Source organism: Ostrea edulis, chromosome 7, assembly GCF_947568905.1.
Source record: "Ostrea edulis chromosome 7, xbOstEdul1.1, whole genome shotgun sequence".
NCBI lineage: Eukaryota > Metazoa > Mollusca > Bivalvia > Ostreida > Ostreidae > Ostrea > Ostrea edulis.
In genome coordinates, this window is record NC_079170.1 from 43,064,983 (window position 1) to 43,083,962 (window position 18,980).

Here is an 18,980-nt window from a genome sequence, read left to right on the forward strand (position 1 = left end):
CTTCTCCATCGTCAACTTCCCACATTTATGTAGCAATATTCCATTATCACCTGCATATGGTGTTTATATATCTCAACTGATTCGATATGCAAGAGCTTGTTCTGGGTATAGTCAGTTTTTAAATTGAGGTAAGCTACTAACAAACAAGTTGATGGTACAGGGATTTCAACAGTCTCGATTGAAGTCAGCATTTCGCAAATTCTATGGTCGTTATAACGATCTAGTTCGTCAATACAACCTCGCATTGGGTCAAATGCTGTCTGACGTGTTTCATACCGATTGTTAAGCCGTTCTTGGCACACTGATTTTGACTGCGGATAACTCCGTTTATCTGATCAGGATATGGGGCTCACGGCGGGTGTGACCGGTCAACAGGGGATGCTTACTCCTCCTAGGCACCTGATCCCACCTCTGGTGTGTCCAGGGGTCCGTGTTTGCCCAACTATCTATTTTGTATTGCTTGTAGGAGTTATGAAATTGATCACTGTTCGTTATCTTCACCTTGCATATATATGATAAACCTGATTTATTTGATTAGTTTGATTTTGAGAACATTACTTGCGTATTCTCTGATAAAATCTCGAGTTTTGGAGGTGTGCTGTAGGAGTATACTTTGCATAGATTCGAGTATAATAAAATTCTTATTTTGTCCATGTTTTATGACGTCATGCATATGCTAAAATATGTTTAACGCGTGCCGAAAATTTTAACTCAGTGCGTACTTTATTTTGAACACATTACAAACGCATTAACCACGATTTTGCAGGATAATCCTCATAAATGTTAGGTAAACATTAAGAGTGAAATAGAAACGTGTCTACATGTTAGTTGTGTTTGATCCCCCTAAATGATAATAAACTAAACTAAACCAAAAACACAGTAAACCCATATTTTAACATTCATATATAAGGAATAACGAAAAACAATCATCGGGAGTGAATGCGGGTCTTGCAAAGTTAATTAAACCGCTGATTGATTGATTTCAAGTGTGGCATAATGATTCTGCCGTAGCTAAGTCTTCTTTTCAATTGACTTGAAGTTCATCCTTTGTACTGATACATGCAGATAGATTTAGGCAAAGAGGAATGACTGCCACAGTATAATTTGCCATTTTGGTCCACACAGATACCAGCTGGACACTTCATCTCGGGAGCACAGGCAAGGAGAGACAACAAGTGACCATTCTGATCCAGAATGTGGATACTGGAATTCTCTGTGTTAAAGGAATCGCCATTGGTGACGAATATGTGCCCGGCATTGTCAGTGCAAACACCGTACGGTAGAAAGGCGGTTTGATGTGGCATTCCTTCGTATATGCAGCGGATGTTACCAGTTGTTCTAACAACAACGAGAGCCTCCTTGCCAAAATCCGAAACGCAAATATCTCCATTCTTGTTTTCTGCGAGATAATGTGGCCATTGAAACATGCTTCCTTGTTTGCTTTTCTCGATATCTCTTAACTGCACTCCAAATTTATCGTATTTCGTCAACTTCGCCTCCCTGTCTTTTTGCAATCCTACTATAATGTCATCATTCATCTTTGAGCAGAGGATGCTTAGCGGTTTCCATTTTTCTGTATTGATGAACTTGATACCATTTTGAGGGGTAACTTTCACGATGCTGTTTGTGTCCTTTTCAGCATAGAGTAGTTCCCCCTTTCTGGAGATGCTGTGGTAACCATCGACGGCTTTGAGAGTGGTTAACTTCAAAAGTGCGTTTCCCAGTCGATCACACTTGACGATGTTCCCCATATCATCGCTGATCCATAAATGGTTCGAAGAAAGGAGAGAGATGTGATAGCAGCAACTCAAACCCAGTTTATCCAAACGAATCTCGTTTATTTTGGTCAATGTTGGACTCCCATTTTCTTCAGTATTAATTTCTGGATCCTCTGGCAATATTGAAAGAAGTTCAGCTTCTATGTCATCCAACTCATCGCCCGCTACAACCTTTAGTTCGCCAAACAGGCTTTGGATTTTATTCGATTCAAGTAGTCCTGGAGTAAATTCAAAGGTTTGAATAATTGGCAATTTCGGCATGTTCTCTAACTGGGTCAACTTACCCTTATTGTGAAACGAAATCAGACTCCTTGGTTCTTTTGATTCCATATGAGACTTGTATTCATCGCGGGCTTTTTCAAGGTCTGCTTGATACGCTTCCATTATTTTATGTTGGTCTTGAAATCCGTCTGTGATCAAAGCCTCCAGTTCATCCATTTTCTTCGTCTCCTCCGTCAGCATGTTGTCTACCATCCGCTTAATGGCTATAGCAGACGATGTCATGGAAGAACGCGCATTCTTGAGTTTTTTCTTCATGATGTCTTCGTTATCTTTAATCTCCAGACTTTTTCTTTGGGACGTTGGAATACAGGTATTCTCAAGGATGGACACGACATCAAGACATTTCTCCAAGACTTCGTTGAACGTTTGTTTTAGGTTTAGAAAATGGTGGTTGTAGTGATGCCTATGTGTTATACATTGTGAACACACGGGTGTCTACAAAATAAAAGTAGCTAGTAAATGATTGATTGATAGTTATTTCATCTGTAATTTAGAGGGGTTTTCATTTCAATATGTTTCCCTTCAAAAAAAATTCCAGAAATAGATCAGCATTCGCTTTCTCGCTTGAAATGTGCCCTTTATGTGTCAGCAGTAGTGGTAGAAAGGTTAATGAAGCTAACGAATGTAGCGTTATGGTATTGCACATAAAAATAAATGTTCATTCTGTAATACCAAGGATAACACTTGAAAGCTTTAAAGGTTATTATTTCCAACGGGTTCCTTTGATTCGAGTGTTGGCGCTAGAGGTTCATTATGTGGGAGGAAAGAGGAATTCCTGGAGGAAACCCTTGTGTCCGGCCATCGTATACCCTCTCACATACAACCACTGCCGATCACGGGGATCGAACTCGGTTCACAACGGTGAGAAGCGAGACCACTACCTCTACACTACCCAAGCACACGTACAATGCATTAAAGCGAAATATATTAATCCCCCAAATCAAATGTGATAATTAACTAACCTGACATTCCTTACAGAACAAGTCCTCGACATTTGAGGGATGTATCCAGCAGTATCTTTTAGAAGACCCATTATGTTCTAATTGATGACCAGGTGTTTCTGGGTCCTGACAGTTTTCAGATTCATGGTTCTCCTCGGGAATTGGACTGCTGGTTTGATGTGGTTGTGGTGGCTTACACATCGGTACTCCCATTTTCACTGAGTTTGTTTCTAAAATGTTAAACGTCGTCAAATTTTGAGTTAGGAGTGAGGAGGACTTGATGTCATCAAATACTGAATTATTTGTTTTTCATCTTCAAACTTCAATTAAACTTACCACGAGACCTTAGAAACGGAGGTCCCGTGATGCGACAGACGTTGGCACGTTAAAGAGCCCTCACTGCTTCGGCCCCAAACGCTAAGCATAGGTCTATATGTGTGGTACTTCACTTACAGCTGGTGATGTCTCATTATAAGTGAAATATTAATTTCCCGACGGGGATATATAAAAAACAACCTAACTCTGAAATTCTCTCTTAATTAATGTTTGTTCTGTCAAGAAATGCTAAAAACTCTTCAGATTCCTGTTCATGTTTCACTCTTAAGTTCTTGTAATTATATGTCAACGTTTCTCTTGAAACCAGACTGAGTTCTGCATTCTTTGACTGTCACTTCGCTGATATTCGACCAAATGTCAAACTTGTTGAACGACTAAATGGGGCCCGTAGAGACAGTTGAGGGGACAGTTGAGACCGAAAAATATCGACGTCCCGTGTCACAGCAGGTATGACACGATAAAGACCCCTCCTTCCTCAAAGGCCATAGTTAGCGCTGGGCCTAGGCCTAAATTTTGCAGCCCGTCAGCGACAATGGTGACGTCTCCATATAAGTGAAACATTATCAAGAGAAAAGTTAAACAATATACAATCAATTAATCAAACTTGTTGGGATATTTTTCTACATTTCCGTCATATGGAAATTGGCCTTTCACAGTAGATACTTGTTTTTAATCTACTTTTACTTACAATATCCAGTTCACCACACTGTCCTTGAATTTTTCACTGACGTCATGACGTCAATTATACCCCCGGTTTACATGCTAGCCATTTTGTATCACTCCGACTCTCACATATAGGGCAAAACAATCGGGTTCACTACCGAATATTTACATTTCTAATGTTGTTGTCATTGATGTTTTTTCCATTGTTATGGTTTAAACATATTTTATTGTAACTGAATTGAGCACAAGTTCTTAAACTTAGAACGCTCTTTCTCATATACATAACGATCTCTTTTGGTATGTATGGTAAAACAGTCATAGTAAATGTACACACAATCTAATCTGGTGCCTGTTGATCGCTTCAAGAAAAACAAATAACATATCCAACATAATTATACTAATTACTCAAAACGACCACTCTGGTAAAATTTTGTATGATAGTAAACAATTACTGTATTCGTTTTCAGTGTTACTAGTTAGAGCATATTGTAATTCAATGTGTTTCTTGCATTGGAGTAAACTTGTAGTTTTACCAGGGAAAATGTCTTTAGAACAATTTGGAGTCAAATTCTGGTCCACTTTCACATTGTTTTTAATCGTGTTGTTTTTCTCCTAATGTGAAGCGGTTCCCAACCTGTTTCCAAATAAAGAGATTCTAATAAAGCTAATCCTGGAACTATTCTTGCTGCCCTTAGTTGAAATGCTTCTAAATTTTCAGATTCGTTTTGATTTATACATCCTCCCCATACTTCCGAGGCGTATTCTAATTGTTGCCTTATAAAAGAAATGTACATCAGCGATAATATTTTACGATTAAGTTAGAATTTTTTTTTTTATAATCCCCAGCTTTTGTTGGCATCGACAAGTAATGAGCTGATACAATGTGACGAACTTCGATCTTGAGAGAAAATAATGCCTAAATGTTTACGTTGATTTACAAATTCTAATTGACACTGCAGAAAGTTAAGATTCCGATAGTCTACATTACATCCAATTGCAATGATAGCCATTTCCTCATGGATGCGATGTACATGTGCATGTAGTTGTGAACAACGCGCGCATGAATCTTGATGATTATAGTATGTCTATTTTAAAGGCTGGGAATTCCAACAGAAATGATAGTAGAATGTAAATATTTTTTATTTTCATTTTTTGAAAGTACGTGAGGGTATGAACAGCAACGCTTCACGCCTGCATACTGTGGTTTACACGAAGCGTTAACGCGATTTATGAAGTATGCTGGCGTGTAGTGTCACAGTGCACACCCTCATGTATTTTTAAAAAAAAATAATACAATATACACTTGCAATTGTGAATACCTACTCCATTTGAATCAATACTAAAAACTACACACGTCTACCAAAACATACTACATATAATTAGCATGGTTATCGTATCAATAATGACGTATAAATATGTTTTACATTAAAGAGGAAATAACTATTTTAAAAAATACCATCCTCAGGATGAGAGGTGTTTTGTACGGAAGCCGATAGGTGCCAGGGTATAGAATTAATATTTATTTAACTGGCAGTCGCCCTTTAATTTATGTGGCGGCCGCCACTTAATTTAACTGGCGGCCGCCACTTATTATCTGGCGACCGCCATATAAATTAACTGGCGGCCGCCAGTTATTTTATCTGGCGGCCGCCAATTAATTTATATATATGGCGGCTGCCAATTGCAAAAACAATGTAATTCGTATCGCTGAGTGATTTTTGGAAAGATTTAGAATAGTACGCAAACACGCAGCATCGTTTCAAAGTGTATAGGGACAGTCGGAGGAGAAATTGTCTTCTACAATTGTTGACAAGCAGAAAAGGAACCTAAAATGTCTCTTTTGTCCAAACTTCGTACTCCTAAATTGGAGGGAGGGGGCTCCGTTCATCCTTCAATTGATCAGTTCATTCATTATTACATTTTTACCATTCATTACTACCACCAAAAAGAGTGGGGTGAGGGCCAATCCGCCAATTAATCTTATTTCACATGTGAAAATAATTTAGTTTGCATGTGAAAATAATAGAAATTGAACGTTGTCAAAAAATGGAGGGTCAGCCCCGTGGTTCTACGTACTTAACAGTACAATCGAAAAACAATAATTTAATGCTCTTAATTGTATATATATATCACATACATATTACTAAGCATTGGGGAGGGATTGCACCCTTTTTATTTTGAGAGAGAGATAGAGAAAGAGAGAGGAATTGAATAACTGGTAACAACCATATAAATTATTCAAGTTGAGTGGCGACCGCCACATAAATTAAGTGGCGGCCGCCAGTTAAATAAATATTAATTCTATACCCTGGCACCTATCGGCTTCCGTGGTTTTGGTCAGTATTCTTGCCAGTATTTTTTTAAAGTGAACAATTTATGTCAACTACACGTTTTCTTCATATATATGCAATAATTACTACAACAAAATGTACATGTATAACAATTTCTGCATTTAAATGGCAAATGTAACTGAGAAAATATTATACCAAAGATTTTTTTAAATTCTATTTTGATTTTTCAATTATTCTATTATTTGTCCATTCCCTACCTTAGAAATAACACATAATCTTAGTTCCTCGTGCGTAAAATCAATAGAATACTAGAGCTCAAATCTTACAGGACATGAGAACATTATCAGAAGGATATTGATAATAACATCTAAAGTAAACTATTCTCTTCTTCAGAGTGTGCTGTAATCTCATTCTACTTCACATTCAGGAAATCTCCCGCCGTCGTGTGCATACACGAAAAGTCACAAGTGGTTTAAACGATAAAACTGAATATTTCGAACTTTATTACGAATTGAAACATTTTAAGATATTTTTAAACTGGTTGTAACATTCACGTTTCATTTGAGTACAATAGTTCTATTTGATGTGGTATTGGGAGGGTCTCTATTCGCTCCTTTAATTGAATAGTTTTATGGTAGTTTTCCTGAGGAGGGTCTCTATTCGTTCCTTTGATTGGATAGTTTTATGGTAGTTTTCCTGAGGAGGGTCTCTATTCGTTCCTTTGATTGAATAGTTTTATAGTAGTTATTCTTAGTAGAGTATCTTTTCGTTCCTTTGATTGGATAGTTTTATAGTAGTTTTCCTTAGGGGGGTCTCTATTCGTTCCTTTGATTGGATAGTTTTATGGTAGTTTTCCTGAGGAGGGTCTCTATTCGTTCTTTTGATTGGATAGTTTTATGGTAGTTTTCCTTAGGATGGTCTCTCTTCGTTCCTTTGACTAGTGACTCTTTACATGCAGCTTCCTTAATCGCAACGACGCGCAAGTTCTTATTGTAAATCATAATGCCATGGGGATCCGATAGAGAATAGGTCCTCAGTATCTCTTGCTTGTCGTTAGAGGCGACTAAATTCTTCGGATGAAAGTACAAAAACCGATGTCCCGTATCACAGCAGGTGAGGCACGATAAAGATCCCTCCCTGCTCAAAGGCCGTAAGCGCCGAACATTGGCCTAAATTTTGCAGCCCTTCACCGGCAATGGTGACGTCTCCTTCGCGAGCGGTACGTTAAACACTTTACAACCAACCAATCTTATAATTGTATCGCGGGGAAAATGTCATAATATTTTATCGTCGTAATCAAGTGATAAGTTGTGTGTGTGAAAAACAGAATTCTTGTCAACTGATATATCATTTCCTTTTGATATCAAATAACTCCATTTTTAATACATGTAATACGCCTAACTATTAGTTACATTTACGGGTTTTCGTGTCTCACTATATTCCATCTCGTGTACGGTACTCATGTTGTAAGTGATCAACAATTCAGAGGACGGGCTAGCACCACTTCAGATGGGCATTCCATGAATGGGGGTATTCATACTCCGTGCATGCAGTGAATATTTATACAAGCTGTACTCTGTAGATACATTTTGAGCACTTCCCATTGTCAGGTTTTGCACATCAGCTGCATGACAATGTTTTTAATCCACATAAAACATCAGAAATAGAAAATTACATGTTTATATTCTTTATAATCATATTTCCATCTCTATACAAACAGAAGTGTCATTATCGTTTTAAACATCCCAAGAACCCTCTGAGCAAGAACCCCAGAATACGTTCTCTCCATGTGGTCCTCCGTCTCGCCACCACACGTGGTTCATCAGCAGGAGATAGCCCTGTGGTGCAGAGGAATCTGTACTGCACAAGTTTCACTTTCCTTACACTCGTTTTGATTGGTCTGGAGCAATCCTTCATCATGGGATTCTGGTGTGAGTTTGAGTGTGTCTACACTCTTGAGTGGTCCTTGGTCACGGGATTCTGGTGCGAGTTTAAGATAAGCATAGCTTCCGTGGAATGAATTTGACTGGTTTCAACAGCTGTTCAAGGCAGTCTGAAATCCGTGGGTTTTGTCTAATCTACTTCTGATCTGCTTGGTCCATTGCTTAATAAGCTCTTCTAGAATAGGGTTCATTAGACTAGTATCTTTCTTCTGCCATACATGTACATATTCCCTTTCACACTGAAGACTTGACCCGGATCTGAATTATTTAAAAACGTTTCTACCACAACACACTTGTCAACCGCATCTAATTTCAGGACTGTTGACTCTTGGCGAACTATTTCACTTACCTTCAGAACAATACCCATAATGTATCCTGAAACATCCTCTGGTTTTATGTCCAGTTCTTCACCACTGCATTACTGCAGTCTGCAATCCGTCCTTGTTATCAGTGCGATCTGCCTCTTCATTCGGTATTAGTATTTCACTTTCTGTGGTTGTCTCCAATACATCACTCTTCGTTTGCGGCGTTGCATATATATACTGCATGAAATATTGTGTCATCGACCCATTGCGGCAAAAATGAACAAGTATTTGCATTGGCTGCTTTCAGTTTTTCAATTCTTAGGATTGTATCTTTAATCACAGGCACCTGAAGTATGGATATTACTACCCCCTCCCCTTTTCATAATTTTTTTTGTTGGTGGCAATAATTTCTCTGAAATGTATGAATTCCCAATCTATCTCATCCCTCTTTCAATTCATGCAATCGTTTCACGCTTTTTGTAAGCTTTAGAGATTGGCCTTCTACCGGTATAATACAATTTATTATACCGGTAGAAGGCCAATCTCTAAAGCTTACAAAAAGCGTGAAACGATTACATGAATTGAAAGAGGGATGAGATAGATTGGGAATTCATACATTTCAGAGAAATTATTGTCACCAAAAAAAAATTATGAAAAGGGGTGGGGGGTGGGTGGGGGTAGTAGTAATATCCATACTTCAGGTGCCTGTGCAAAGATGGGGGAAAATTCCTTTCTTCTTTCAAAATTTGTGCTCTCTTGCTCTCTCTCTCTCTCTCTCTCTCTCTCTCTCTCTCTCTCTCTCTCTCTCATCTGTTATTAAAATCATATTTCAGAACGATGCTTTTTTTCCCGGAAATTTTGTATTTATAGTCTTAGGTCCTGTTTTATGTAGCGGTGTGTGGTTCCTGTAAGATTTGAAAATGAGATAAAAAAAATAATTAATTGCAGTATGCAGTTTGAGCGTTGTTCTTCATCTTTATAGAAATATGTCGAGGCTTCATGTCACCTCTGAGGATATACTCGTTACTTATAAGTCCAAGGTACGTGAGACACTGTAGAAGTTAAGATAGACCGCGTGGCCTGGTTGTTTTACGTGTGACGTGTACTGCACGGGAGTGGGGGATTGGTGGTTTAACTTTACTTTCCTAAATTTTAGACGCTTCAACATCAGTAATATAAAGAAAATGTATTTTGTATAACTTTCGATACAGGCACCTGAAGTGTGGATACTAATTACCCCTCCCCCCCCCCCCCCCCCCCCCCCCCATTTGGTATTAGATGTATATACATGTACATATAATAGAGGGCGAAGCTCTCCCTATAGGTAACACGTATATACATGTCTAAAATGAAAATATAGAAAACTAATCAAAAATTAAACCATACCTATGGAACTTGAAAAGTTTGGTCCCAATGGCGTTGATTCGAATACTAGTGTGTGGTCATGTATTTCTCCATTTTGAATCTCGTGTACCAAAGTTCACATCGTTCTGAGATGTTATATAAAATCCGTAAAAGTATGTAAATCTTATTTTCTTAAGCATATATAGGCCTAATCACTCCTCAATTAACGGGATTGTAGGTCATGTCTCCTATGTTTGTGCATTTGCTAAATACCAACGCTGAATATGATGTCACAATGCACTGTTTACATCAGTTTAGTGTTGAAAAATCGGGAAAATTTCATAATCGATAATCAGTCATAATCGAAAGCACAGTTTCGATCAATCATCGATATAATTGGTATTTACATGTAGTTAATAATGTTTAATATTTTTGGAGTTATTTCTATTTAATTTTATGGATATGTGCAGTATACACACTAGCTGGGATCACTAAATTCCCAATTTTCAATGTGACTCGCCCCTGCACGTGTCTCAATATAAAAGGGGGAGTAACAGTCGGATGAATCTCGGATTAGATATTGATTAGTGTACAAGTGACAATCGATTATGAAAAATAGAATTGATAATCGGAATTGAAAGAGCCAAAAACGATAGACAATCGATTGCCGGCGACAATCGTTTCATCACTACATCAATTGCAAAGAGTTTTCTGCGTTTGATGAATTGGCAGATCAGAAATGTTTAAAGTTAGAATACTTAGATTGAGCTCTGTCCTCACACGTTAGGTGCTAATGGTTCGGGATAATTTTTGCTCTGTTATGGATCTAGATACTAATGCCAATATTTTTTCTTCGCCCTCAAACAGTTACGCCGTAAGACATATATATATATATATATATATATATATATATATATATATATTATATATACATTATATATACATGTATATATATATATATATATATATACAGTGGAGCCTCGGTAATCCGGACGCCATTAATCCGGACGCTTCACCTTCCGGACGATTTTTCTAGGGAACGGAATTTTTATACGTTATTTTGCATCATTAATCCAGAAATTCGCGTTCCGGATCCGGATGGTCATTAATTACTACAAAACATTAAAATGCATTGAAAATTGTACCATTAATCTGGACGATAATTTTGTTGAGGGAAGGTCTGTGTTGGTCAATTTTAGAAATAAGACATAAATTATAAAGAAAACAAGCCAAACTGTCTAATAGATGTGATTATCTGTATCCTGTCAACACCAGGTGGTGTGTGATGATATGTCAGTTAGATAGCGCATGCTGATCGAGACATTGTTTGAATTTTGTGAATAAATCTGTAGCATATTATTTTATAGTCTTGATCAATAGTCTAATAGTATTAATAAATTAAACATCATGCCGTAATGATATGATATTTATTTGTAGTGCTAATATACATGTAAAATGTAAGCATGGGCAAATACACTCCACACGTATATTTCAATTTTAATGCTTTGAAATGCATGTAAATGTTAACATTATTTTAATCTATTTACTAATGCAAATGGTTAAATCCAATGATAGAATGCGTTTGATTCATTACGCATCAATAAAGTAAGCAGATTGATTACTTATGTAATGATAGAAAATATGCGATTCAATTATACGGACGCTTCATTTATCCGGACGATTTTGCTGGGAACCAAAGTGTCCGGATTAACGAGGCTCCACTGTGTGTGTGTATATATATATATATATATATATATATACGTGAGACATTGTAGAAGTTGAGACAGACCGCTTGGTTGTTTTACGTGTGACGTGTACTGCACTGGAGTGGGGATTGGTGGTTTAACTTTACTTTCCTATAACACTTTTTGTAAGCTTTAGAAATTTGCCCTCTACCAATATCTCGAAAGCTTACAAAAAGCATGATACGATTGCATAAATCGAAAGAGGGATGAGAGAGATGGAAAATCCACACATTTCAGAGAAATTATCGCTACAAAAAAATTACCAAAAGGGGGGGGGGGGGGGGGGGGTAGTATACATACATCAGGTGCCTGTGACTTTTTTATATACATAGATAACTTTCACTGTATAAAGTGTATTGTGATGTTTCCCAGGGTATTCCAGACTAGATCTTACTCTGATATCTTGTTTACAGATTGAGGAGGCTCTACAGCTGCTGTTGCACATACCTCCCCAGTACAAGTCAGAAGCATGGCAGTTCTGGCAGATAGTGACCCAGACAGTGAAGTTATTCACCCAGGCGTCTCTTGATGAAGCTACACCTTTCATACCTCCATCTGATGTACTCACAAATCCACAAATCTCTGTACCACCTCCATTCTTCTCAAGCTCAAGGATATCACCAATCAGAGTAATACCAAGTCCCAAATCAGAGAAAGGCGTCAAATCGACGAAAGAAACTAAATCTAGTCAAAGGAAAACCAAACCTGGAGGTAAAAAGAAAGTAAACAAAAAATCTCCATCTAAAAAACAAAGTGTCAAGAAAAGGGGGAAAAAGGAAAGTCAAAAAACTTCTAGTAAAGGAAGTCCAGCGAAGTCCATGACGACAGACAATGAGGCTGAGGTCGCAGCTCAGACATTAACTGATACTTACACCACTGTGTTCACACCCATTTCTACCTTGGACTTTTCTGATCTGATCGCCTCCAATCCCAACAGTGTTCAGAGCATTCACTTACATTATGAAGATAGTAGTGAGGTAACTGTTAAGCCTGTTATTCGTCTACCCCAGGACGAGCAGATGATTGCTGTTGCCAGCGTACGAACTGTTAGCTCCCAGGGAGAAGGTGAACAAGATGACGAGGAAGCAATTGAAATGTCTGATGTTGTGTCGCAAGAGATTTTGATTGAAAACGAGGAAAAAACAACTAAACATGATGTGAAACAAAAGGAAAATAAAAGGCCCAAAAGAATAAGATACAAGAAAAATATGCGTGTGAAAAGAATTCAGACAGATCCTGATTTTGATCCAGTGGCAAAGTCTAAAATAGAGGAGTTAAAGGAAAGCAAAGAAAAGAAACGAAAGGAAGAGAAAGAAAAGAAATTGAAGAGAAAATCCATAAAGAAGCAAGGCTTTTTGTATGAGGGACATAGTTATTCGAAAGTTCCTGATGAAGTGCTGGAGGTGGTGGAGGAGGAGGATGTAGAATTCGATGGGGAAGACGTGGTAGTGGTACCTGCGCCTGTCAAGAAAAAGGGAAGAAAACCTAGAAAGATAAAAGCTGAGCCAGATCTAAAGTCTGAAGCTTTCTCCTCTCTGGCTTCAACGAAGCTTCGTCGGAAACGTAAAACTAAGGAAGAAATGAAGCAGACCACACATGACTGTAAAGAGTGTGGTATCGTACTCTCCAGCCAAGGGGCACTGGATGGTAGTACTATATACGCCATATTTGTTTGCTTGTGAATTGTAAATATGTAACTCATGTACTATTGAATTTTCATTTGAAAATCAACAGATTACATTAGTATGCTATTCAAACATCATTCTGCTAATGTATATTTTGATAATACATGAATGTAATTTTATATATTTCAATACATACGCCAGTGTAATGGTACATGTTTTTAATTTTAGTTCACATGAGGTCCCACACTGGAGAGCGTCCATTTCAGTGTACAATCTGTCCAAAAACCTTCACAACCAAAGGCAATCTCCACCGCCACTCGCTGTACCATGCTGGCATCCGACCGTTTACCTGTGAAATCTGCGATGCCAGTTTCACTGAGAACAAAAGTCTCAAAGTTCACATGAGAGTACATACAGGGGAAAGGCCATTCAAGTACGTAAAATTAACTTTCCTTTCAACTATGTATTCAATTATACAATGACGGTGATCAGTATAAGCTTTGGAAAAGGGACACAACTCATCATTAGTTGTCAATTTTCAGTTAAGGAGGTACTCTACATCATCATAATGGCTGACTTCCGTTTAAAACATGGATGAAAATATAGATATCAGCAATATTTATGTATTCATTACAAAATTTATTGCCTAGCTGAGTAGCTCAGTAGGTTAGCATGTCGACTGCTGAACTGTAGGGGTTTTGAATTTTTAAAGTAGATTTGAAAGTTTTCAATTTCAAAATATTGTTGTACATATCCTCCACTTTTCACCCATATCAACTTTCTCCTGTGTAGCATACCTCCTTAACAATGCTCATTATCAAAACATTTGCTTTTACATTCACAGATGTAAGGAGTGTGGGAAGGCTTTTTCTCAGAGTGGACCTCTGCTTGCCCACAAAAAAATCCATGAGGGGTTGAAGCCTCACCTGTGTGATATCTGTGGCAATAAGTTTCGACAAAAGAGTAACTTGATGCTTCACAAACAGAGGCACCATGAGATCAAAAAATTCAGATGCGGTCAGACAGATTGTACCATGACATTCTGTTCTAAACGTAAGCATATCATGTTCAGTGTAGCTGTAAAATAAGTGTATCTTGCTCATGTTTAGCTGTAAAATAAGTGTATCTTGTTCATGTTCAGTGTAACTGTAAAATAAGTGTATCTTGTTCAGGTTGAATGTAGATGCACAGGAGTCTGATTCAGAAGTTTTATCAATCGAATTAGAATAGAAATCCGGGAAAAAATCATCCAATCGAAAAAAAAAATAAATCGTCTTTTATTAGAATACACATAGACAACGGTGTATATTTTTTTCTGATTGGATAATTTTTTTCCGCATTTCTATTTTAATTTGATTGACTTTAGACTTCTGTGGTAAATATAGAATAAGTTTATCTTGTTAAGGTTCATTGTAGCTGTGAAATAAGTGTATCTTGGTCATGTTCAATGTAGCTGTGAAATATGTATTTCTTGTTCAGGTTCAGTGTAGCTGTAAAATAAGTGTATCTTGTTCAGTGTAGCTGTAAAATAAGTGTATCTTGTTCAGGTTCAGTGTACATGTAGCTGTAAAATAAGTGTATCTTGTTCAGGTTCAGTGTACATGTAAAATAAGTGTATCTTGTTCATGTTCAGTGTAGGTGTAAACTGTAAAGTATGTGTTTCATGTTCAGTGTAGCTGTAAAATAAGTGTATCTTATGCAGTGTAGCTGTAAAATAAGTGTATCTTGTTCATGTTCAGTGTACATGTAGCTGTAAAATAAGTCTATCTTGTTCATGTTCAGTGTAGCTGTAAAATAAGTGTTTCTTCTTCATGTTCAGTGTAGCTGTAAAATAATGGTATCTTCAGGATCGGTGTAGCTGTAAAATAAGTGTATCTTGTTCATGTTCAGCTGTAAAATAAGTGTATCTTGTTCATGTTCAGCTGTAAAATAAGTGTATCTTGTTCATATTCAGTGTAACTGTAAAATAAGTGTATTGTGTTTGGTGTAGCTGTAAAATTGGTCATTGTTGTAGCTGTAGTAATGTGTTACTTTTAGTATTATATATCTGAATGCAGATTTTTGTCAAAGAGTTTCCATCAGTATTACTGAAAAAATTAGCATTGCTTATTATACTGTATATGATATATGCCAGCATATAAATATTTATTTTTTCTCTTGAAATAGTCAACGTTCTTCATTTGATTTATTTGTGAATACAGCAAAACACGGTTACAGTGAACACACTTATAATGAATTCACACTTACAGCAAAACACGGTTACAGTGAACACACTTATAATGAATTCACACTTACAGCAAAACACGGTTACAGTGAACACACTTATAATGAATTCACACTTACAGCAAAACACAGTTACAGTGAACATGCTTATAATGAATTCACACTTACAGCAAAGTGATTTTCATTCCCTTTAGTTTTGAAACATACATTTGTATCACAAACTCATTGGATATAATGAATTATGTTCATAATGAGTTGAAATTGTTCATTCCCCATGCTTTAAGCATGTTTTAATATAATGTTGTGCTGAAATTAAACCAATGGAACAAATCATTTACGAATGTTTCCAAATTCCTGTAAATGCATGCACATGCCTTTAAGACTGTTTATATATGTGTAGCAGAGAATTAATTAATATTGTTTGTTTCTTTTACAGTTGAATTGATGAGACATGTTAGAGCTCATATTAAATTCAAGGAGTACAAGTGCAACATCTGCAATAAAACACTCAGTCGCTACCAGTATCTCAAGGAACACATGAATCACCACACAGGGGAACATCCCTTCCTGTGCTCGTTCTGTTCCGAAAGGTTCCAAGATCACAACTCTCTCCACAGACACAAACTCAAACATCACCCTGACCAAATGGACAATCGTCCCAGGACGTTGGAGAAGGTGCCAATAGAAAGCATAGAAAGAATTATCAGTCAGGGTTCAAACCCTCCCACCAAGATAGAGACGCAGGAGACGTCACCCTCCAGAGAGGACCACATCGAAATATCCACTCCTGAAAACAGTCAGACATCTCCTTCAGTCAAAATCCAAATGTCCCCTTCAGTCAACAGTCAAATATCTCATCCAGACATCAGTCCGATGTCCCCATCAGACGACATCCAAAAGATGTCTCCCCCAGATGACATCCAGATGTCTCCTTCCAACAACAGTCAGATATCTCCTCCAGATGATATCCAGATGTCTTCTCCAGACAACAGTGAAATATCCCCTTCAGACAATAGTCAAGTGTCCCAACCAGATGACATGCAGATATCCCCACCAGACGACAGTCAGATATCCCCACCAGACGACAGTCAGATATCCCCACAGAATGAGGAGGAAACTGCAGTACATGTCATTCTTAATGAATGGAGGATATATGACTGAGTCAGTAACAGACACAGAACACTATAGCACAATCTGTGATTTATCTCTAGTTTTGTATTTTAGAATTATGCACAGCATTATCCAATGAACCTGTTTTGTATCCGTCTAGACAAGTAGTCCAGCTGTACATTACATATATACAGTCAATAAACACTGCATGAAGCATCCACAAGCAATGTCTTCTTCCATTCCTAAGTTTCTCTTCTGGTGGTGCAGGAACACACTATTTATTGTTCTAGCACATTCGATTGCAAAATTATAATGAAGTGCTATTTATTGTTCTAGCACATTCAATAGCAAAATTATAATGGATTGCTATTGTTTTAGCACATTCAATAGCAAAATTATAATGGATTGCTATTGTTTTAGCACATTCAATAGCAAAATTATAATGCAGTACTATTTATTGTTCTAGCACATTCAATAGCAAAGAACAAAGTACGATTGTATACATAAAAAGGCCCAAAAATTTTCTCTCTATAAAATGTGTCTGAAATTAACCTTAATCAGCGTTTTAAGAAAGTAAAATATATGCCAGGTATAGTATGTCAACAAAATCAGAATGATATTCCTAATTGGATAGCATTATGACATCATGAATAAGACATTTCCCACCTTTTTTTTCAAAATAAGCCTGAAAACTGTCAAATGTCATACAGATTATTGCTCAAGAAAATATGTGCGCATTTGTCGAGCATAATGAAAATGATATATATTGTGTATTATTTTAAGATGAAAAACACACTTGAATATGAATTTGCTCAACGCATGAGCTGTATGTTTTCTGAAAGGAAAACCACCTGAATTTGTGGATATTTTCCTTGAAAATGGCATTTTTGCAATTTTATGCCAACTTCTAGCTCTCATCATCTGACACAAATCGTTTTGCTGATCAAATTTAGCGGATTTTGGGTTTGCTCACGGAATGCTATTTATTGTTATTGCACACTCAATAGCAAAATTATAATGAAGTGCTATTTATTGTTTTAGCACATTCAATAACAAATTTATCATGGAGTGCTATTTATTGTTATTGCACATTCAATAGCAGAATTACATGCATAATGGAGTCCTATTTAGAGTACTGACTTATAATCGGTGCTATTTTTTGGCATTCATCATGAATTAGTACACTTTACATTACCACAGTACACATTCAATATCAACATTACAGATTGTGAACATCACAGATTTTAAACATTACAGGTTATGAACATTACAGTTAATGAACATTACAGGTTATGAACATTACAGCTTATGAACATTACAGATTATAACATTACAGCTTATGGACATTACAGGTTATGAACTATACAGATTATAACATTACAGGCTATGAACATTACAGGTTATGAACATTACAGCTTATGAACATTACAGACTGTGAACATTACAGCTTATGAACATTACAGATTTTAAACATTACAGACTATGAACATTACAGATTATGAACATTACAGGTTATGAACTATACAGATTATAACATTACAGGCTATGAACATTACAGGTTATGAACATTACAGCTTATGAACATTACAGACTGTGAACATTACAGCTTATGAACATTACAGATTTTAAACATTACAGACTGAACATTACAGACTATGAACATTACAGATTATGAACATTACAGATTATGAACATTACAGGTTACGAACTATACAGATTATAACATTACAGGCTATGAACATTACACATTATGAACATTACAGATTGTGAACATTATAGACAATAAACATTAAAGATAATGAATATTACAGGTTGTGAACATTACACATTATATGTGAACATAACACATTATGAACATTACAGATTGTGAACATTATTGGTTGTAAACACTATACATGGTAAACATTACAAAGTATAAACATGACAGGTTATAAGTACAAGTACTACAGGTTGTAAACATTACAGATTATAGATATTACAGGTTAGAGTTAATGAAGAACAGTGTATGTTCAATACATGTTGTGTCTTGCACTTTTAGTGCCTAGAGTAATATTTTTACAAAATATCTAAACAGTATACACAGGCATGGTTGCACCAAAGTTCATGTGCATGCTTGCAGAGTGTATATATACAATTCATATGTCTGTAGAATGTATATACAGACTGTATATACAATTCATGTCTGTACAGTATATATATCTATACAGTATATATATACAATTCATGTCTATACAGTATATATATACAATTCATATATCTATACAGTATATATATATACAATTCATGGGTCTTTGCATTTTACACATACAATTTATATGTGTCTGGACAGTGTGTATTTATACATTTCATGTGTTTCTACAGTATATATACAATCTGTGTCTGAGCATGATACAT

The 18,980-nt window shown here is 36.6% G+C and overlaps 2 protein-coding genes across 4 annotated transcripts; one reads left to right on the forward strand and one right to left on the reverse strand.

Moving 5' to 3' along the window:
- Positions 1 to 875: 875 nt before the first annotated feature.
- On the reverse strand, positions 876 to 8,733 carry LOC125656887 (uncharacterized). 3 transcript variants are annotated; one of them, XM_056144507.1, is made up of 3 exons: positions 8,584 to 8,733; positions 3,023 to 3,231; positions 876 to 2,495 (listed from the first exon to the last, which is right to left on the reverse strand). In XM_056144507.1, the coding sequence occupies exons 2-3, from the start codon at positions 3,212 to 3,214 to the stop codon at positions 1,041 to 1,043; spliced, it is 1,647 nt and encodes a 548-aa protein (XP_056000482.1). In that variant the 5' UTR covers positions 3,215 to 3,231; positions 8,584 to 8,733; the 3' UTR covers positions 876 to 1,040. The 3 variants fall into 3 exon arrangements, with proteins under 3 accessions (XP_056000482.1, XP_056000481.1, XP_048743467.2); XM_056144506.1 differs by lacking the exon at positions 8,584 to 8,733 and adding an exon at positions 6,549 to 6,636; XM_048887510.2 differs by lacking the exon at positions 8,584 to 8,733 and adding an exon at positions 3,338 to 6,593.
- Positions 8,734 to 9,405: 672 nt separating this feature from the next.
- LOC125655882 (zinc finger and BTB domain-containing protein 49-like) lies at positions 9,406 to 16,809 on the forward strand. The gene is made up of 5 exons (XM_048886408.2): positions 9,406 to 9,579; positions 12,042 to 13,275; positions 13,482 to 13,686; positions 14,098 to 14,306; positions 15,913 to 16,809. Exons 1-5 carry the CDS (start codon positions 9,526 to 9,528, stop codon positions 16,635 to 16,637), a joined length of 2,427 nt encoding a protein of 808 aa, XP_048742365.1. The 5' UTR covers positions 9,406 to 9,525; the 3' UTR covers positions 16,638 to 16,809.
- Positions 16,810 to 18,980: the final 2,171 nt, after the last annotated feature.

What these genes read in the sequence shown, in the direction of transcription:
- LOC125656887 (XM_056144507.1), bottom strand. Translation starts at nt 3,214, where the DNA reads ATGGGAGTACCGATGTGTAAGCCACCACAACCACATCAAACCAGCAGT. An exon ending in TGTTCTGTAAGGAATGTCAG is followed by an intron (nt 2,496 to 3,022) that starts GTTAGTTAATTA and finishes TTTATTTTGTAG; the next exon opens with ACACCCGTGTGTTCACAATG.
- LOC125655882 (XM_048886408.2), top strand. Translation starts at nt 9,526, where the DNA reads ATGTCGAGGCTTCATGTCACCTCTGAGGATATACTCGTTACTTATAAG. An exon ending in CAGCCAAGGGGCACTGGATG is followed by an intron (nt 13,276 to 13,481) that starts GTAGTACTATAT and finishes TTTTAATTTTAG; the next exon opens with TTCACATGAGGTCCCACACT. An exon ending in CATGACATTCTGTTCTAAAC is followed by an intron (nt 14,307 to 15,912) that starts GTAAGCATATCA and finishes TTTCTTTTACAG; the next exon opens with TTGAATTGATGAGACATGTT.